General features: G+C 40.3%; 1 protein-coding gene across 1 annotated transcript in view; it reads right to left on the bottom strand.

The window, feature by feature from the left end:
• Positions 1–496: 496 nt before the first annotated feature.
• CHD2 (chromodomain helicase DNA binding protein 2) overlaps positions 497–22626 on the bottom strand; it is a 118333-nt gene continuing 96203 nt past the window's right edge. Inside the window, exons 34-38 of the mRNA XM_079700161.1 lie at positions 21228–21406; positions 19115–19214; positions 16231–16444; positions 6004–6250; positions 497–847 (exon numbers count right to left, since the gene is read on the bottom strand). Coding sequence (XP_079556287.1) covers positions 514–847; positions 6004–6250; positions 16231–16444; positions 19115–19214; positions 21228–21406 — 1074 coding nt within the window. The 3' untranslated portion in view covers positions 497–513. The remainder of the gene's footprint in view (positions 848–6003; positions 6251–16230; positions 16445–19114; positions 19215–21227; positions 21407–22626) is intronic.

Raw genomic sequence — 22626 nt, forward strand, 5'->3', positions numbered from 1 at the left:
CCTATGATGCGAGACCCCACCCGCTCGTCCCCACGCCCCGCTCCCCATCAGCAGCATCCGTCACGTCATGGTGAACCAAACCCCGTGCTGTCCAGCAGGTCCCGGCAGCCTTCATGCACACGCGCCTTCCCCGACCACGCGCCAAGGTCCAGGGCGCGCCAGCCCTGGTGATAAAACATTCATGACTCTAAGATCCTTTCTTCCTTCACTGGGGAACAGGCCGTGAAGCTGGTAGACAAAACGTCATCTCTTCCTCCTAGCACCCATCGAAGTGGGAGGCCAGGACAAGGCTGGAATGGGATGGGGTGCCCAAGTGCGGGAGTGGTGACCCAAATCAAAGCTGGACCGAGCGAAAGGCCCCCCACTCCCTGAACTGCTCCCTCAGTGGCGAGCTGACAGCAGCAGCGTGTCCAGAAACGCCATCACTGGTCTAGATAACTGGCTCCTGTGGATCAGACCAAAAACATCCAGGTGCTTAAAGACTCTTGCACGCCCCTTCTTTCCAAACTATCTTTATGTTTTTCTAACATTCCAGTTATAATCTGGGTTGTTTTTCTGTTCTAGTGATCTCTCCAAAGGAGACCGATGATCCAGGGGTGACTTGGGATCGTGAGGAGATTTCTGAGAAGGGGGCGAGCGAGGATCTGAGACTGCGGGGTGCAGCGGGGGGAGGGGCTGCTTATACTCCCCCAATTTGTCTGTGTGGAAAGAGCGGTGATGGTCCGAGGGTCCCTGGCCGTGGTAGCCCATAGGAGGGCGGTGATCAGACATTCGTCGGAAATCCTGCTGGTGGTAATTTTGAGGCCTGAATTCATCGGATCGCCTCCGTTTGGAGTCGTGATGGTGCCTGAAACAGAGATACAAGGATCAGCTGGAGACCAAAGCCAGATTCCCACCCCTCCTCCGTCACCCACTGGCTCTTCCTCATGCACTCATATTTAAGGCCGCTTCCAGAAACTTAGAGGCAAATACTTACATTACTAGAAATCGAAAAAAACAAAACTAAAGTAGTAACAAAGGGCTATTTTATACTTATTGGCAAAACACAGCCTATGAAATGACATAAGCCTCATCAAGTCTGCAGTGAAACAAGTACACACTTGAATCACTGATGGCTTTGTAAACTCACATTCCCTTCAGGAAAACTGGCAAGATCTACAAACATCCTCATGTTCCTCAACCCAGCCCAGGAGAAAAAGAGCCACAGAAATTATTTTGTAAGTTATTAGTAACAGCAAAAATTATAACCTAAATATGCAACAACAAGTGCAGGGTTAATTAAATTATTTTAAAATGTACTCAATGTGAAGAATATTAAAATTTTTAGTCAGGACCATGGCAAACTGCTTGTTATACTATTAACAGAGAATCTGTGTAAGTCAACAACAAAAAGACAAACAATACAATTCAAAAATGGGCAAAGGAGCTGAAAAGACATCTCTCCAAAGGAGATACACAAATGGCTACTAAGCACATGAAGAGATGTTCGACATCTTTAATGGGCATTAATCACCAGGGAAATGCAAATCAAAACTACCATGAGATACCATGTCATACCCATTAGGATGGCTACATTCAAAACACTAAAAATAAATGTTGGCGAAAATGTGGGAAAATTGCAGTTCTAACACATAGCTGGTTGGAATGTAAAATAGGTCAGCTGCAGTAGAAAACATTCTGGTGGTTCCTTAAAAGTTAAACATAGGACTGCTACTGACTAACAATTCCAATCCTAGGTATATACCCCAAAAGCACTGAAAACAGATATTCAAACAAACACTTATATACCATGTTCACAGTAGCACTATTCACAAGAGCCAAAAGGTGGAAAAACTCTAATGCCTATCAATGGATGAATGGATAGACAAAATGGAGCATGTACATACACTGGAACATTATTCACCCATGAAAAGAAATGAAGTACTGATACATGCTACGATGTGGATGCACCTCTAAAACATTATGGTAAATGTCAAAAATGCCAGTCACAAAAGGCCACATACTGTATGATTCCATTTATGCAAACTATCAAGACTAAGTAAGTCCACAGAAACAGATTGCAGAAGATTGGTGATTGCCAGGAGCTAGGGAGAGAGAAGAATGGAGAGTGACTACTTAGTGGTTACAGAGTTTTCTCTGGGGTGATGAAAGTGTTTTGGAACTTGACAGAGGTAGTGCTTGCATAACATAGTGAATGTACGAAATGCCTCTGAATTGTTCACTTTAAAATAATTAATTTATGCTATGTGGATTTCACCTGAATAAAAGAGAGGGAGGGAGAGGGAGAGGGGAAGGGAGGAAGGGAGAGAGGTAAAGAGAGAGGCTGCCCACGTTCCAGCCAAGATGGAGTAACAGGGGCTACACTTACTCTCCTGCTGAAACAATCCGAAAGGGACAAAATGTATGGAACAATGGTTTTCAAGACACCAGGTGTCACGTAACAAAGAACCGCGATCCCTATGCGATGAGAAACTAATGAGATAAGCCTTACAAGCACCGGCTCAGGAGAAGCCCAGACTTCCTGAGTTGGGGTGGAGGTGTTCAAAGTGTAGAGTGCAAGAGAAGCAAGTACTACAAAGAGAAAGAAGTTCAAAGACCAGCAAAGGTTCCCCCTCGAGTGTTCAGCTGGATACTGCTCAGGGTGTATATGTGAGGAAACTACCCAAAGGCCAGGAGAAAAAAACACTGAGAAGGATGAGATGCCAGTGCTCTGTGCTCACACAGAGTTGGAACAGTGCCTGTTCTCTTCTCACCAGCCAGATGGGAAAACCTCAAGATCCAAGGGGCACTGGTAGAGTACCATGAGAGTCCTTGCCTCGGTGGTGGGAAATCATGAGCCTTTGCCTGAGCACTGCTCCAGTTCTGCCTAACAAATCCTAACAACAAGATCTGAAAGAATCAAACTGTTTCCAAGTAACCTAACTGTGTTCCATAACAAAGCTCCAGAACGTTTATAGGAATACAAAAATGTCCAGCACTTAACTAGGTATCTAATCAAAAACTACCCAGCATAGAGAAATAATAAATAGCAAAAATAAACAAATGGGACCTAATCAAACTTACAAGCTTTTGCATAGAAAAGGAAACCATAAACAAAATGAAAAGACAACCTATGGAATGGGAGAAAATATTAGCAAACAATGCAACTGACAAGGAGTTAATTTCCAAAATATACAAACAGCTCATACAACTCAGTAACAAAAAAAAAAACAAACAACCCAATCAAAAAATGGGCAGAAGAACCAAACAGACATTTCTCCAAAGAAGACATACAGATGGCCAATAGGCACACGAAAAGATGCTCAACATCACTAATTATCAGAGAAATGCAAATCAAAACTATAATAAGGTATCACCTTACACTGGTCAGAATGGCCATCAATAAAAAGTCTACAAGTAACAAATGCTGGAAAGGGGTGGAGAAAAAGGAATCCTCCTGCAACTGTTGGTGGGAATTTAAGTTGGTGCAGCCACTATGGAAAACAGTACGGAGGAGGTTCCTTAAAAAACTAAATATAAGAGTTGCCATGTGATCCAGCAATCTCACTCCTGCCCATATATCTGGACAAAACTATAATTCAGAAGGAAACATGCACCTCTATGTTCATAGCAGGACTATTTACAATAGCCAGGACATGGAAACAACCTAAATGTCCATTGACAGATGAATGGACAAAGAAGATGTGGTACATACACACAATGAAATACTACTCAGCCATAAAAAAGAATGAAATAATGTCATTTTTCTGCAACATGGATGGACCTAGAGATCATACTAGGTGAAGGTAAGTCAGAAAGAGAAAAACAAATACCATATATCATTCGTATGTGGAATCTAAAAAAAATGATTCAAAGGAACTCATTTACAAAGCAGACAGAGACTCACAGACACAGAAAACAAACTTATGGTTACCAAAGGGGAAAATATGTGGGGGAGGAATAAATTAGGAGTTTGGGATTAGCAGATACAAACTACCATATATAAAATAGATACACAAGAAGGTCCTACTGTATAGCACAAGGAACTATATTCAACATCCTGTAATAAACCGTAATGGAAAAGAACATGAAAAAGAAGAGAACCAGGAAAATAAGACCCATAATGAGGCAATAATCCATCAATTGAAACTGACCCAAATCATAGAATTAGCAGACAAGGATAGAAATACCATGTTGAAACTGTATACCAGATTTCAAAAGGTCAAAGAGAGACATGGAAGATTAAAAAAAAAAAAAAAAGGACCCAAATGCAACTTCTAGAGATAAAACTACAATGTAAGAAATACAAAATATACTATCAATAAATGGGCCTCGAGGCAGATTAGATATTGAAAAAGACAATATGAGTGAACCTGAAGACAAAGCAACAGAAACTTTCCAAATGAAACAGAGAAAACATAATTAAAAAAAATAAACCTAGCATCAGTGAGCTGTGAGACAAATTCAAGCAGCTTACCACAGGTGTAACTGAAATCTTCAAAGCAGAGTGGGGGAACAGAAAAAAGTATTTGAAGAAATAATGGTAAAACATTTTCCAAATCTGATAAAATGATAAAGGTGCAGATCCAAGAATCCCCAAGCACAAGAAACATCAGGAAAAATACACCATGGCACAGTATCATCAAATTGCTAAAAAACAGTGATGAAGAAAAAGACATATCATGTAAAGAGGAGTAAAGAGAAAGATGACAGATTTGTCATCAGAAACAATACAAGTAGAGAATAGAGGAACATCTTTAAAGTACTGAAAGGAAGTGTCAATCTATAAATTTATACCCAAAAGAAAATACCTTTCATAAGTGAAGACAAAATAAAGATTTCCTCAGACATACAAATGCTAAAAGAATTTATCGCCAGCAGACTCACACTAAAACAAAAGTCCTCCGGGCAGAAGAGAAATGATACAAAATGGAAATACAGATCTACACAAAAGAATGTAGGTAGGGCAAATGCCCACTGGAGTCAGATAAGATGGTACAGAAGGGTGGGGGGTGAGGGGTACAGACCCCTCCTAACAGAGGCTGCTGCTACTCGGCCACAGCTGCTGTGCTAAAGCAGCCTGGTGTTACCAGATCCTCCAAAAGAAGGCAGGACATGGAGATGTTTATATGAAATTTTCCTATATTAATTTCAAGGTGCAGTCAAAGCATATCTTTAGCCTAGGGGAAACCAAAGTTGCTAGGAAGCTAAAATACAGCTAAGTCCTGAAATTAAGAAGAATAGATAAAACCTCTTCAGCCCTTCCTGTACTTGCTAACTCTCACAACTACTCCCACAAAACCTTGGCCCATCATATCATGATATTATATAGCTGTAGAGAAGGGACAACTTCAAAAGACTTTGACCGCTAAACTGTGGGCTCCTAGCATGAAAGGACCACAGGCTGGTACCCACCTAGTGTGGCTGACAGCATAGCACAGAGCTTAATCATTTTGGTTGCAGACTCTAATATTTTATGGCTACCACTTCTCTAGATTTCCTCAGACGATGGCAGAAAACTCCCCCTGCACAAGTGTGATGATGAAACCATAAATGGCTCCTTGGCCCAGAGAATAAAACTTCAAACCTGTAACTTGGCATTCAAGCCCCACCCCCACATCCAACCTGTTCATCTTCTGGGCATCCCTTCCTGGGGGGCCTATCCTTGGCCTGGGCCTGTGATGCCTAGTCCATCTCTCTCTGCTTAGCTGATTCTCCAGGGCCCAAACCAACAATCACCAGCCTCCCCTCTTCCTCAGCCCTCAGGAAAAACTCAAAAATCCATTCTTTCAACTGTCCACTTAGCACACAATGTCAGCTGCCTACATCACGATTTCTCCCCAACACTCTGAAAATGCCTTGATGGCAGAAACACAGCACCAGACTTGGGATCATGCCTGGCACATGGTAAGAATGAGCATCTGATGGATAAATACATTAAGTTTCTGTTGCTTGTCTCTCCACCTATAAATAGTAAGCCCCTGGCAGAGGTCAGTGCCTGGTGTCTGAGGGCCCTCTGCATACCGGTCATAATAATCCCTGTGTCCCCGGTGGTCTCGGTCACTGCTGTACTGGTCATAAGGTCTCTTTCTGGAGAGGTTGTTGGGTCGGTAGCTCCCTGAACGGTGGGCGTCCATGTGTCGCCGGTCCCCATAATGGTGGTCCTTGTACCAGTGCTGCTCATACTGATGGTGCCTGTCACCACCCCAGGGTGGATTGTTATTGCCACCACCATAGTTGAACTTTCTTTCCCTCTGCCAGTCGCCTCGATCTGCAGAAAAAGAAATAATGATCTCATGATTCCAAGAACTGGCTGCATTTCACTTCCACTAAAGTTTAAACTGAAAAGGCCTGACATATGTTACAAACACTACATTTCTTCCTTCTTGGCCTTTTTGCTGCTGGTTATCATACAAGTAATGAGTCCAAAATTCTTTCCCCAAAATTTTAAGGCAAAAAAAAATTCACCTTTCTCCTTCTGAAATTTAAGAACCACTGTTTTTCATTGTCTTTCTTTCGTTTTTTTTTTGTTTTTACTGCTTTTCATTTTCTACACCTGCTTACCTTCCAACCTGGGGCTTACCCTTAAAATGAGATTTCACTAAAACAAACAAACAACAACAAACAAAAAACCCACACCAAACATTAATTTGGAAAAAGGCACTGCTGAGTTTCACAGCCACAAGGTAATACCCTCCATTTACACATCTAAGGTCTATTTACCTGCTGGTACCATCAGCTGTGCCTGGTCCCTGAAAATCTTTCCAGACTATACCTACTGATTCTACTCTTCTTCCTTAGCCCACACCAAAAGAATGGCACTCCTCCTGTAAAAAGTGATTGCTCTAACTCTGGATTCTGTAACTCTCAAGGACAGAGCCAAACTGAAATTTGTATTAGCTTCAGTAAGCCTCCCTTTTCCCCTGAGGAGAAGAATCACACTTATCTGAATCCAAAAAGGCAGTGAAGACACAGAAGTAGAGGAAAGGAGGCTATACTGGGTTGAAATGTGGTCTCCAAAATGTATGTCCACTTAGAACCTCTGACTTGACTTTACTTGAAAATAGGGTCTTTGAAGTTGTAATGATGGATCTCGAGTTGAGATCATCTTGGATTTACAGTGGGCCCTAAATCCAATGACAGATATTCTGTTAAGAGAAAGGCGTATGGAGATTTGGGACAAAGAGACACAGAGAGGAAGGCCATGGAGAGATGAAGACAGAGAATGGAGAGACAGTCACAGAAAGATAGATAATATGAAAAGGCAGAGGGTTATGTACCAGATGAAGAAACAGGATAAAACCCCAGAAAAACAACTAAATGAAGTGGAGATAGGCAACCTTCCAGAAAAAGAATTCAGAATAATGATAGTGAAGATGATCCAGGACCTCGGAAAAAGAATGGAGGCAAAGATCGAGAAGATGCAAGAAATGTTTAAAAAAGACCTAGAAGAATTAAAGAACAAACAAACAGAGATGAACAATACAATAACTGAAATGAAAATACACTAGAAGGAATCAATAGAATAACTGAGGCAGAAGAACGGATAAGTGACCTGGAAGACAGAATGGTGGAATTCACTGCTGCGGAGCAGAATAAAGAAAAAAGAATGAAAAGAAATGAAGACAGCCTAAGAGACCACTGAGACAACATTAAATGCAACAACATTCGCATTATAGGGGTCCCAGAAGGAAAAGAGAGAGAGAAAGGACCCGAGAAAATATTTGAAGAGATTATAGTCGAAAAATTCCCTAACATGGGAAAGGAAATAGCCACCCAAGTCCAGGAAGCGCAGAGAGTCCCATACAGGATAAACCTGAGGAGGAACATGCCGAGACACACAGTAATCAAATTGGCAAAAACTAAAGACAAAGAAAAATTATTGAAAGCAGCAAGGGAAAAATGACAACATATAAGGGAACTCCCATAACGTTAACAGCTGATTTCTCAGCAGAAACTCTACAAGCCAGAAGGGAGTGGCATGACAGATTTAAAGTGATGAAAGGGAAGAACCTACAACCAAGATTACCCAGCAAGGATCTCATTCAAATTCAATGGAGAAATCAAAAGCTTTACCTACAAGCAAAAGCTAAGAGAATTCAGCACCACGAGACCAGCTGTACAACAAATGATAAAGGAACTTCTCTAAGTGGGAAACACAAGAGAAGAAAAGGACCTACAAAAACAAACCCAAAACAATTAAGAAAATGATAATAGGAACATACATATCGATAATTACCTTAAACGGGAGTGGATTAAATGCTCCAACCAAAAGACACAGGCTCGCTGAATGAATACAAAAACAAGACCTATATATATGCTGTCTATAAGAGACCCACTTCAGACCTAGGGACACATACAGACTGAAAGTGAGGGGATGGAAAAAGATATTCCATGCAAATGGAAATCAAAAGAAAGCTGGAGTAGCAATACTCATATCAGATAAAATAGACTTTAAAATAAAGAATGTTACAAGAGACAAGGAAGGACACTACATAATGAGCAAGGGATCAATCCAAGAAGATATAACAATTATAAATATATATGCACCCAACATAGGAGCACCTCAATACATAAGGCAACTGCTAACAGCTATAAAAGAGGAAATGGACAGTAACACAAGAATAGTGGGGGACTTTAACACCTCACTTACACCAATGGACAAATCATCCAAACAGAAAATTAATAAGGAAACACAAGCTTTAAATGACACAACAGACCAGATAGATTTAATTGATACTTATAGGACATTCCATCCAAAAACAGCAGACTGCACTTTCTTCTCAAGTGCGCACAGAGCAGTCTCCAGGATAGATCACATCTTGGGTCACAAATCAAGCCTCAGTAAATTTAAGAAAACTGAAATCATATCAGGCATCTTTTCTGACCACAACGCTATGAGATTAGTAATCAATTACAGGGAAAAAAACGTAAAAAACACAAACACATGGAGGCTAAACAATACGTTACTAAATAACCAGGAGATCACTGAAGAAATCAAAAAATACCTAGAGACAAATGACAACAAAAACACGACGATCCAAAACCTATGGGATGCAGCAAAAGCATTTCTAAGAGGGAAGTTTATAGCAATAAAAGCCTACCTCAAGAAACAAGAAAAATCTCAAATAAACAATCTAACCTTACACCTAAAGGAACTAGAGAAAGAAGAACAAACAAAACCCAAAGTTAGTACAAGGAAAGAAATCATAAAGATCAGAGCAGAAATAAGTGAAATAAAAACAAAGAAAATAGCAAAGATCAATAAAACTAAAAGCTGGTTCTTTGAGAAGATAAAATTGATAAACCATTAGCCAAACTCATCAAGAAAAAGAGGGAGAGGACTCATCAATAAAATTAGAAATGAAAAAGGAGAAGTTATAACAGACACCACAGAAATACAAAGCATCCTAAGAGACAAGCAACTCTATGCCAATAAAATGGACATCCTGGAAGAAATGGACAAATTCTTAGAAAGGTATAAACTTCCGAGACTGAACCAGGAAAAACAGAAAATATAAACAGTCCAATCACAAGTACTGAAATTGAAACAGTGATTAAAAGTCTTCCAACCAACAAAAGTCCAGGACCAGATGGCTACAGAGGTGAATTCTATCAAACATTTAGAGAAGAACTAACACCCATCCTTCTCAAACTCTTCCAAAAAATTGCAGAGGAAGGAACATTCCCAAACTCATTCTATGAGGCCACCATCACCCTGATACCAAAACCAGACAAAGATACTACAAAAAAAGAAAACTACAGACCAATATCACTGATGAATATAGATGCAAAAATCCTCAACAAAATACTAGCAAACAGAATCCAACAACACATTAAAAGGATCATACACCATGATCAAGTGGGATTTATCCCAGGGATGCAAGGATTCTTCAATATACGCAAATCAATGTGATACACCATATTAACAAATTGAAGAATAAAAACCATATAATCATCTCAATAGATGCAGAAAAAGCTTTTGACAAAATTCAACACCCATTTATGATAAAAACTCTCCAGAAACTGGGCATAGAGGGAACCTACCTCAACATAATAAAGGCCATATGTGACAAACCCACAGCAAACATCATTCTCAATGGTGAAAAACTGGAGGCATCTCCTCTAAGATCAGGAACAAGACAAGGATGTCCACTCTCACCACTATTAGTCAACATAGTTTTGGAAGTCCTGGCCACGGCAATCAGAGAAGAAAAAGAAATAAAAGGAATACAAATCGGAAAAGAAGAAGTAAAACTGTCACTGTTTGCAGATGACATGATACTATATATAGAGAATCCTAAAAATGCCACCAGAAAACTACTAGAGCTAATCAATGAATTTGGTAAAGCTGCAGGATACAAAATTAATGCACAGAAATCTCTGGCATTCCTATACACTAACAATGAAAGATCAGAAAGAAAAATTAAGGAAACAATCCCATTCACCACTGCAACAAAAAGAATAAAATACCTAGGAATAAACCTACATAAGGAAGTAAAAGACCTGTATGCCAAAAACTATAATACACTGATGAAAGAAATTAAAGATAACATAAACAGATGGAGAGATATACCATGTTCTTGGATTGGAAGAATCAATATTGTGGAAATGACTATACTACCCAAAGCAATCTACAGATTCAATGCAACCCCTGTCAAATTACCAGTGGCATTTTTTACAGAACTAGAACCAAAAATCTTAAAATCTGTATGGAGACACAAAAGACCCCAAATAGCCAAAGCAGTCTTGAGGGAAAAAAACATTGCTGGAGGAATCAGACTCCCTGACTTCAGACTATACTACAAAGCTACAGTAATCAAGACAATATGGTACTGGCACAGAAACAGAAATATAGATCAATGGAACAGGATAGAAAGCCCAGAGTTAAACCCACACACCTATGGTCAACTAATCTATGACAAAGGAGGCAAGGATATACAATGGAGAAAAGACAGTCTCTTCAATAAGTGGTCCTGGGAAAACTGGACAGCTACATGTAAAAGAATGAAATTAGAACACTCCCTAACACCATACACAAAAACAAACTCAAAATGGATTACAGACCTATGTAAGACCGGACACTATAAAACTCTTAGAGAAAATGACGGGAAGAATACTCTTTGACATAAATCACAGCAAGATATTTTTTGATCCACCTCCTAGAGTAATGGAAATAAAAACAAAATAAACAAATGGGACCTAATGAAACTTAAAAGCTTTTGCAAAGCAAAGGAAACTACAAACAAGATGAAAAGACAACCCTCAGAATGGGAGGAAGTATTTGCAAACGAATCAACAGACAAAGGATTAATCTCCAAAATATACAAACAGCTCATACAGCTCAATATTTAAAAAACAAAGAACCCAATCCAAAAATGGGCAGAAGACCTAAATAGACATTTCTCCAAAGAAGACACACAGATGGCCAAGAAGCACATGAAAAGCTGCTCAACATCACTGATTATTAGAGAAATACAAATCAAAACTACAATGAGATATCACCTCACACCAGTTAGAATGGGCATCATCAGAAAATCTACAAACAACAAATGCTGGAGAGGGTGTGGAGAAAAGGGAACCCTCTTGCACTGTTGGTGGGAATGTAAATTGATACAGCCACTATGGAGAACAGTATGGAGGTTCCTTAAAAAACTAATAATAGAATTACCATATGACCCAGCAATCCCACTACTGGGCATATACCCAGAGAAAACCATAATTCAAAAAGACACATGCACCCCAATGTTCACTGCAGCACTATTTACGATAACCCAGACATGGAAGCAACCTAAATGCCCATCGACAGACGAATGGATAAAGAAGATGTGGTACATATATACAATGGAGTATTACTCATACTTAAGAAGGAACGAAAATGGGTCATTTGTAGAGACATGGATGGATCTAGAGACTGTCATACAGAGTGAAGTAAGTCAGAAAGAGAAAAACAAATATCGTATATTAGCGCATATATGTGGAACCTAGAGAAATGGTACAAATGAACCGGTTTACAGGGCAGAAATTGAGACACAGATGAAGAGAACAAATGTATGGACACCAAGGGAGGAAAGCAGCGGGGTGGGGGGGGATGAATTGGGAGATTGGGGTTGACATATATACACTAATATGTATATAATGGATAACTAATAAGAACCTGCTGTATAAAAAAATAAATAAAATTAAATTAAAAAAAAAAAAAAAGATTGGAGCAGTGCAGCCACAACACCAAGGCTTGCTGGTAAGCAGTAGAAGCCAGGATAGAGGCGTGCAACAGATTCACCCTCAGATCCTGCAAAAGGAACCAACTCTAGTGACACCTTGATTTCTGAGTTCTGCCTCCAAAACTATGACAGGATACATTTCTGTTCTTTTAAGCCACCCAGTTTGTAGTACACTTTGTTACAATAGTCTTAGGAAACTAATACAGAGGCTTAACTAGTAGGAACTATGTGGCCTCATGGGAAATCCATCTTCCAGCTACAATTTGTTAAGATCAAAGACATGCCACCAAATATATCTCTACTCGTTTTGTTGGCCTTCTAGCATTTTTTACAGAGCCAAAGAATAATACCATAAAGGAACCTGTGTAGCTTAGAAATTTATACCATCAAAACAATATATAGTCAACCAGTGGCTTAAATTCATTGCTGACCCAGGGTGGAGCAGGCCAGGGAACCAAAAAGTAAAACAGTTTTGACTATTCAACGTAAAAATTAACAAACAACAAAAAGAGACACCTTCACAACATGAAAGGATCATCTGAAGATGGCTTCAAACTAAATAGAAAGGTAGGTTTCAAACAGGGTGTCAAGGTCTGTGGTACTATGGAGATGGCCAAGTCATTTATTTCCAGAGAAAGTAAACGGTGCTTTTCTTTCTTCTTGAACCCTCATGGGGTAGATAACTGGTTAGGAAGTACTGACTATTAAGGAGAGGAATGAGAAATCCAAAGTTTAAATAAAAGACTACAGGTAGCTTAATAAGAAGAGTCCTTTCAAAGGATCAGAATATAAAATCAGTGACATCATATGAATGACATAAAACCAGTCTAATCCCAGGAGAAAAATAAATACAACTGATACAACTACATCTAAGAACATGGAAACATTTCCCAACCATCTTTCTGTACAGTCATTACCTCCCCCCACTAATAAAATGGTGTTCAATTAATTGAACTAAGAGTTTTAAGATTAAAAGATATGGAACCTCTGCTTCCAGGTAATTCAGAGTAGCTGCCACAGAATTACACTCTGCCAAGAACAATAAGAAAACACCAGATAAACAGAAAATAATCTGCTTAAAGACATCAAAGAGCAGCCAAAGCAATGAAGACTAGAAGCACTAAGATTCTGAAGAGCAAAAAAAACACTCAGAGGTAATAATAGTTGACTTGACTTCTGCAGCCACTGGGGAGATCTGTGACTCTGAGCCTGGGCAAGAAGCTGAATATCTGGGCTTTTCCCAGCCGAGAACCACTGCTGGAGAAACAGAGACACCGGCAGAGCTTTTGGTGGTCCTTCTAAGCTAGAGGGACACTGGACACTTGAGGGACTGCAAACACACAGCCAGTTTTCCCTTAGAACATTTGCTGAATCTGCAGGGAGCAGGAGGCTAAAAAGCTAAGCTAAGATACCTTCTGAAAAGCAGAGCCATTCAGGGCTGTCTCACGGTGCTGAGGAAACCAAGGTCGTAGTTTAAGACCTGCCAGTGGGGTGGGGCAGAGAGTGCAGCAGGCCCTCCGTCCAGTACCCTGGAGAGCCAAACCCCAGGAACAGGGGGACCAGACGAGAACTAGATTAAGATGATCGTCTCCCACTCTATGTGCCTGGGGAGGAAAGAGTAAATCCTCTCTGGGGCAGAGTGACATCATCTGGGGCTTTTACAATTTTTAAAACACAGTGCCTACAATAAAAAATAACCAGCCATGCTAAAAGATAGGGCTGTATGGCTGAAAACCAAGAAAAAAAAAAAAACATACAATACAAATGGTTCACAATAATTCAGATATTAGAAATAACAGTCAAGAATTTTTAAATACCTATAATTAATGTGTTCCAAAAAAGAGGAAAAGATGGAGAAAATCAATTTTCCTAGAAGCTTGAGAATTTTACTGGAAGATTAGAATGTACTTAAAAAAAAAAAAAAAAAAAGGAAATCCTAACATTGAAGTTTAGCAAAAATGTATACTTCATTTTGATTATGGAACACTTGACTCTCTGTAAAATTTTATACTATGCTTCTATATATACTATATTCTTTTAAGGTTTTGTACTATATGTTTTCTTTTTATTACTTTTATCTTTAAAAGTAATTCATGCTCATTGTAACCAGTGAAGTAACAGACAGTGGAGAAATTATTAATTTCCTACAATCCGTCCATATTTTTACCAGCCTAAGGTAACTGGTATGTGTATGTTTTCACATCCTTCTCTGTGCTTATACAAATATATTATTCAAATATATACAACAGAAAACAGCTTGGTGGTTCCTCAAGAAGTTAAACATAGAATTATCACATGACCAAGCAATTCCACACTCCTAGGTATAAATCTAAAAGAATTGAAAATAGGTACTCAAATAGTTGCATACAAATGTACACAACAGTACGATTCACAATAGCCAAAAAGCAGAAACAACCCAAATATCCATCAACTAATGAAAAGACAAATTCTAGTCTAACCATACAATGGGATATTATTCAGCCACAAAAAGGAATGAAATACTGATACATGCTACAACATGGATGGACGTTGAAAACCAGATGCCAAGTGAAAGAAGTCAGACACATATTGTACGATTCCATGTGATTCCTTTAATACAGAGAATCCAGAATAAGTAAATCTATAGAGACACAAGACAGACTGGTGGTAGCCAGAAGCTGGGGAGAGGGGAGAATGAAAACTGTTTTTTCTTTGGGGTGAGCACAGTGTTTTGGCAGTTGATTTAGGTGGTGGTTGCACAACATTGTGAATGTACTAAATGCCACTGAACTGTTCATTTAAAATGGTTACGTTTATTCATGTTATGTGATTTTCACTCCAATAAAGTTAAACACACACACAACAGAGATTCTGTTGTTGTTGCTGTTGCTTTTTTTTCCCCTCCAATTTTTTTTTTACCTATAAAGCCAACTCATTTTTTTAACAACGGCTAATAATATAGAGTACAAATGTCCTATTATTCATCTAACCATTTTTCTATTAATGGGCAAATTATTTCCAGCTTTTTGCCATTATAAGGCTGTAACAGCATCCTCATACATGTATGTGTTTGCATTACTACAGGACAGACTCCCAGAAAAAGGGCCTACGTATTTAGATATTTCAGATTATTTTCTGGAAAGACTGTAGCAATTCACACTCTTAGCAACTTGTGTGCATTTCACCCTTTAATTTTTGCAGATCTGAATGGGTAAGAAATTGGTTAATTTATTGTTACTTTAATGTACATTTCCCTAGCAGCAATTGTTCATCTTGCCCTACTGGCCATTTGAATCTCCTCTTCCAAATGAATTCCCTATTCCTAACCGTTGTCCATTTTTCTATTTGGTTATCCTTCTGTTATCAATTCATAGGGAGTTTTTCAATATTAGAAGTTTTAATCATTTAACTGTCATATATAATGTAAATTGTTTCCCTGAGTTGTTCATTTGTCTTTTGCTTATTTATGTTGGTTATGTTCTTCTTAGAGTTGAATTAACAGCCTTTTGGATCTCATGCTTCATCTCACTGAGAAAAAAGAGGACAATAAAGTGATGGAAGAGAATAAAGCACAAAGGTCCAGCTATGGTCTTTGGGAAAAAAAAAGATTCTTCTTTCGGCACCTTTTTTTTTTTTAACAACTGAGTTCTGTTTTGTTTTGTTTTTTGGTGTATCTATTTATTTGTTTATTTATTTTTACTTATTTATTTTTGGCTGCGTCGGGTCTTAGTTGCGGTGTGTGGGCCCATCGCTGAGTTGCACACTCTCTATAGTTGTGGCATGCAGGTTTCTCTCTAGCTGTGGCATGCAGGTTTTCTCTCTCTAGTTGTGGCACACGGGCTCCAGAGTGCGTGGGCTCTGCAGTTTGCGGCACGTAGGCTCTCTAGTTGAGGCGCCTGGGCTTAGCTGCCCCGCAGCATGTGGGATCTTAGTTCCCCGACCAGGGATCAAACCCACAGCCCCTGCACTGGAAGGCAGATTCTTTACCACTGGACCACCAGGTAAGTCCCCTGGGCACCTGTTTTTAAAACTTCACTTAATGACTCACCCGCATTACTGAAGTGTCTCTTGTTGGGGTGACTATAGTTATCTCTTGGGTGTCCATGCATCTGTGGGCCATGAGACGCAGGCAAATGAGGCTTCTGAGGGTGAGGGTTGTGCGGGGTGTGGGACTGAGACATCAAGGAATCCCGGCTTGAACCCGAGGCCTCTGGTCGAAATGGTTTCTTACCACCAATCACATCATCTTTCTTCTTCTGCTCCTGTAGAGTAAAAGGAAACCAAAGACCCTCAGGATCCCAGGTGGAATTCCCAAGAACAGTATAAAGATCATCACCTTTAAATATTTCCCTCTTGACTTTTGACAAATCCCTCTCGGCTTCCCTGCTGTTTACTACCTTCTTCGGAAAAAAATGCTCATAAATTCCACTGAGCTCCCAGGGCATGGAAAGCCTCACAGAGCTCCATCTGCTGCTCAACCTGCCAGGCCACTACAAAGAAGCCAATCTCCAGTGACCTGCAGCTGTCAGAACAAGGGCCCAGGCCGCTGGATGTCACTGCACGGGGCGAGGAACAGGGGTCAGGCTGTCAGCACTCTTGGAAATTGCTCTCAGGCCATGTAAAACTGGGACCACCAACTTCTTCAGGCTAACTCAAACAAACAACCCCTGACTGGCCCAGTGGGAACTAGTTCCCATGCCAAAGTCATCAAGCTAAACATCTAAATGTTTAAGTAACACCATACCTTTACCACAAAAGTGAGATATTTGACATAAAAACATCAGAAAATACAATAAGGAAAAAATAAGAACTGTGAAGTGACCTAAAATCTTACCACCAAGGGAATTACTGTTAATAATTTGGTCTACGTCTTTCTGAGCCATTTTGCGTGTTTATACATAATGCAGTAGACCCCCCCTAATCCACAGGAGATACACTTCAAGACCTCCAGTGGACTCCTGAAACTGCAGAGAGTACTGAACCCTACACATACTATATTTTTTCTAATACATACATGCCTATGAGAGTTTAATTTATGAATCAGGCACAGTAAGAGAATATCCGAATTGCCAGCATCACTACTCTTGTGCTTTGGGGCTACTATTTAGTAAAATAAGGATTACCTGAGCTCAAGCACTGCGATACCACAACAGTCGATCTGATAGCCAAGAGAGCTACCAAGTTACTAATGGGCAGGTAGCGTATAGTGTGGATACGCTGGACGAAGGGATGATTCACGTCCCACGTGGGAGAGAGCAGGACGGCACGAGATTTCATCACGCTACTCAGACCAGTGCGCAATTTAAAACTTATGAATTGTTTATTTCTGGAATTTTCCATTTAATATTTTCAGACCATGACTGACTGCAGGTAACTGAAACTGTGGAAAGCAAACCACAGTGGGGGGAACTGCTGTCTGTGTGTGTGCGCATGCGTGCGTGTGTATGTGTGCATGCGTGCGTATTTTTTTAAACAAAAATATTATTTGATATTCTTTTTTTACTTAATGTATTGTAAAAATCTTATGTGAATACTTACTTCCACAATATTATATTTATAGTTGAATATTCCCTGATATGGATATATCGAGTCATTTCCATATAATCATGTTTAAACCCTTAATTATCTCCTTCGACTAAATTCTTAGAAGGAGAATTGCATGTTTTAGTCTTTTGGTAAATCTTACTGAACTGTCCTCCAGAAAGGTTGTGAATGTATACTATAACCCCAACTAGTGGGACCACTACTTTGATTATTCATCTTATCCTAACTTCTGATACCTAGACTAATGAAGCCCTTTACCCTTTACATCATTTGTCCAACTTCACTCATCCTAACTTTCACTCTTTCCTAGAGGGCCTTTCCCCAACCATTTCATTCCCTCCTGGGGCTTTTCCTGACTATTCTTTCAGAGACTTTTTACAATGTATAAAATTCACAGTAACATTCAGCAGTATTACTATATTATTCCTGTATATTACTGTTCTACCATATTCTTCCATGTAAAATTAAATTATAAACCACTTGAGGGTGCTACTCCACAGCTCAGCACAGTGCTGGGCACAGGATATGCTCATGCAACAAATACTTCTGAGCACCTGCCCTGCGCCTGGCACCATTCCAGGTGCTGAGGATACGGGAGGGGATGAGAGACATAAGACCTCAGCCTTGACATGGTAGTGAAGGAGGTATTAAATGTTCCTAGACTGGCACTAATTGGGGTAGGGCCCACGTGGCAAGTCACCAGATCTGCAAACGGACATGCCTGAACAAGGAACACTGCCCCTGCAGCATCGGCCAAATCACTTCATGCCCATGCCTCTCCACCAAAGAATGGGAGGCAGCTTCTGGGCACCTTCTCATGTTTGCTCCTTTACAGGAGCGGTTGGGACCCTACGTACAAAAGCTGGAAGGACACCAAGTACATGTGGCCCAGAAAAGAACAGAAAAATTATGTGCTGCCCATAACTGTTATCTTTCAGGAGACACATTTATAAGCTACCATAAGACATGTGCATATGCAAGAAAAGCCCTGGTGAATAAATGATTCCAGGATGTAAGAACACAGAGATGTAAGAACACAACTCCTTGTCAGAATTTCCACACTGTCTGGTTCCAATACATTGGCTATTTTACCCATCAGGTCTTAAGTGTTAGTTTGACTACTCGTGGAACATGTGGAGAAACTGCACAGCTAACACAGTGAAAGAGCCCACCATCCAAGACAGGCTGGGCTGTGGTGGGCTCCTGCACCCCCTCTTGGACCTAGACCTCCATCTGCAAAGTAAGGGCAGAGGACCCATGCCCTTTCTAGCACCAACAACCTATGAGTCTATGATCATCTCCTCAGGAAAAAAACAGTAATTAAGGAATTTTTCTGTGGAAATGGTTTTTATCTGTTTGTATGAAATAGGATTAAATTTGTATTTTACCTCTTCTTCTTGAGACCTTTTCTTGTGAGCCATCTTGTATAACTTATGCAATTTTCGAGCATCAAATTCTGTAAACTTGGAAACAAAAATCCATAGGTTCCTTAAAAAAAAAATTTTTTTCTGGTAAATTACAGGATTTTAAAAATAACTATTCTCTTTATAGATGGCAAGTTATTGAATTTTGCTGTGGAATACTCTCCAAGTATAGAAAATAAGTTACAGAAATAATCTTTCAGGTCTTGGCATCAATAATAAATACACCTTTAAATGCTACTATCAATAGAATTTGACCTAGGGGTCTGGAGACGAGGGTCTGTCTCACAGCTAAAACCCCTCTAATTTATTTCACTGGCACCTAGGACTCTGGACCTAACGTCTTCCTCCACCTTCTGCACTCCCTGGACTCTGCCGGGCAATCTGTCATTACCACCATATCCCAGGTGGGGATCTATGTACGGTTGGGCATCTCTGCTTTGCTGCCCCTTCTTTCCTCCCAGTCGTCACCACCAAGGTCTGTCATTTCTACCTTAAAACTCCAAGGGATTCTTCTCCTCCAATTCCACTGCACTCACTCTAGCATGGCATCACTGTCAACAGGGGAGTGACTGGTAAAACGGGTGTGTAGGACAAGGAGGCACAGGTAACCTCCATGAGATGGAACGGAAGGCTCACATCCTCCCACACTTCCCGGAGAGCAGTCACACCACACCGTGCCATGCCACTCAGAAGACGCTGCCCTGGCTCCGGACAAGTAAACCTGCTGCAGAGTGTGGAAAACCATTGCCTGCCTTTCTAAAGCCTTCTGTAATAGGGCTTCAGTCATCTTACCGAACTGCCTTTAAACCCTAAGACCCTCCCAGTCCCTTCACTGTCCCACTTTCAAGGTTTTGCTGAAGCCTGAGACCTCTCCTCATCTAAGCAGGTCCACTCTGCTCTTCCAGGCCAGCTCGAGTGCACCTGCCCAGCCCTCAGAAGACTTCCCTCCCTCACTACTCTTCTGCATGTGCTTATTCCTTCTTGGAATTCCTACTATACTTGATCTTCTAATCACCACTTCATCATGGACAGTTCCTCACAAGTGGGCAGGGAACTGCTTATGAACCACAGCAGTCCAGGACCATAGTACCTGGCACATCTAAACACAGACTGGCTCCAGTGCACAGTATCCAGCCCAGCTTCTATTCGTGGATCTATACATTAGGATGATGCATTTTTGTTATCTTCCAATAGGGATTAAGCTCAGTACACAGAAAACCAGATGGCTAGGTACAGGGATCTGGTTTGGTAACAGTGTAAAAGGAAAGTCAAGTCACATTTCAAAACTTAGATCTTCTTTTTTTAATGAGTGTGAAGCATGCTATGGATAGCATCATGACAGAAGGTTTTCTTAAATCTCTTTTTCACTCAAAAGCCAATCCACTGATATTACGTATATTATACAAAGATAATTACATTAACCATGAAGTATCAATATATGAGTTCAATGTAACTGTGGAGTATGGAAAGAGACTTAATGTTACAATTGTCTTTGAGAAATTCCAGTCATGTTTTCTTAAAACATCAAAAGTGAATATATAAATGAATATATGTAAGTCATAATGCCTTACAAACTGAAGTTCTGGATTAACTGCATTAATCCAAATTACTACTAGAGCTCTTCAATTATTAAAGAGAAGAGAACTCATAGCTCTGGTGGTTTTAGCCTTTGCTTCCTCTCATGAGGTTAGCAGAGAACTAACCAATTAGTTATTATATTATCTCTGAATATTAACCTGAGATGGGTAAAGCAGTGAAATTATAGATGGTTTCTATCCCTTCCAGGTCTAAAGACTGAGTCTTTATTCTGAGGACAGGCCAGCAAATTCAGTATCACGGTATTTCTCTCATAAAACAATGACATCATCCTACCCATTCAAAAGATTGGTCTCAGAGGAATGGCCTATTTCAGGAAAAGAAAACTGAAGCCTGCAGGTATGTTGCTAATAGACTGCTTTTGCTGGGAAAAAAATTTTTCATTAGGTGGCTGTGTCATGTTGCATAAAACAAAACAGAACCCCTAACACACACTTTGTCATCAAATCAAACCAAGCAATTTGAGGCTGTGGCTGCTTACCTCCTCCACAGTTTGATGTGCTCCTGGTCTGAGTAAGCTTTAAGGCACTCGGCTATCCGGTCCCCGATTTTCAGCAGGCAGTTCCGGGTGTGCTCCAGCTGTTCCTGTACACTGAGCCCCTTGTCAGGTTTATCCAACTGTTTCAGTGCCTTTTTCACAGGCCTCATCCTCTCCTTACACTGGAACAGACCAAGAGTAGAGACATAAAACACCTGCAGCAAAGACAGCTTCAGCTGTGCTTACTGTGCCCTAAATCCCCAGAGAACACACAGCGCCCCCCAGGCCACATAATCACTAGAGGAGAAGCAGGTAATGGCAGGGGAACAAGTATAAATGTTAGAGTCGGAAAAACCTGAGGTTCAAGTCCCAGCTCCATCGCTTAGAGCGATGACTTTTACAGCTTACTTGGCCTCTCAAAACGCTGCTCTGTTTCCTCATCTGCAAGAGGGGCATAATAATCTCCCAAGGCCATTATGAAGACAAATGAGAAGCAAAATTATAGACCTAACCTGAAAACCTCCCATCACAAACTATCTAAAACTACAGGATAAAATATTTACAAGTCCTTTAGACTTGTAAGAAACTGAGAGAACGGTTTCCAGATAAAGATAGTAGACTGAACACAAAAATCTTTTTCTCCCCCTCCCCATCCACTAAAACAACAGTAAAGGAATCACCATAAGAAGAGATAAGCCCACAAAGACATGGAAAATGAGAGGAAGCAACAGCAACAAAATATTGGCAGCAAGTGAAATGACTCAATAGACCTGAGACAATGAAATCCTAACCCAGCAGTGGAGAGAGCTGAGAACCAACCTGATTTATACTGCAATTCCTGTAGAGGCTAGCTAAGTATCTCTGGAAGTAGGGATGAGGGCTAAAAATAAGGATTTTGTTTTGTTTTGTTTTTTTAAGACTGCCTAAGAGGAACAGATTTATAATAGACGCCCAGACTTCCAACTCTGCCCGACAAAAGATACGGAGGTTTATTCTCTGGAGAGGATAAAAGAAAAGTCTCTGAACTGGGCTACACAGGCATAGTTGAGAGGCAAGGCTACTACACTAAGAATAGCATTGTATGAATATATGCATATTAGATAAGCCACCGCCCAGTCTTTTTATTTATTTGTTTATTTTTTGCCTCTCAGATTCTAGAACGAAGAAAGCTAGGCCTTAACCCTCCAGTCAGGAGACTGGAGGACTCTCGTTCCCAAAATCCGACCACCCAAGAGGAAGAATCAAATGATGCTGCCTCCCCACTTTCGGAAGTTTTCCAAGGAAGCAGCCCAGCCAGATCACCCTACAGAGAACACTCTCAAAGTCGATCAAGCCCCACCCACATGTTCAGGGCTTCCAATCAGATGTTTAGTCCCTACTCTTAAATACGAGCAGACAACCA

This window comes from Hyperoodon ampullatus (genome assembly GCF_949752795.1).
Source record: "Hyperoodon ampullatus genome assembly, chromosome: 3".
NCBI classification, from domain to species: domain Eukaryota; kingdom Metazoa; phylum Chordata; class Mammalia; order Artiodactyla; family Ziphiidae; genus Hyperoodon; species Hyperoodon ampullatus.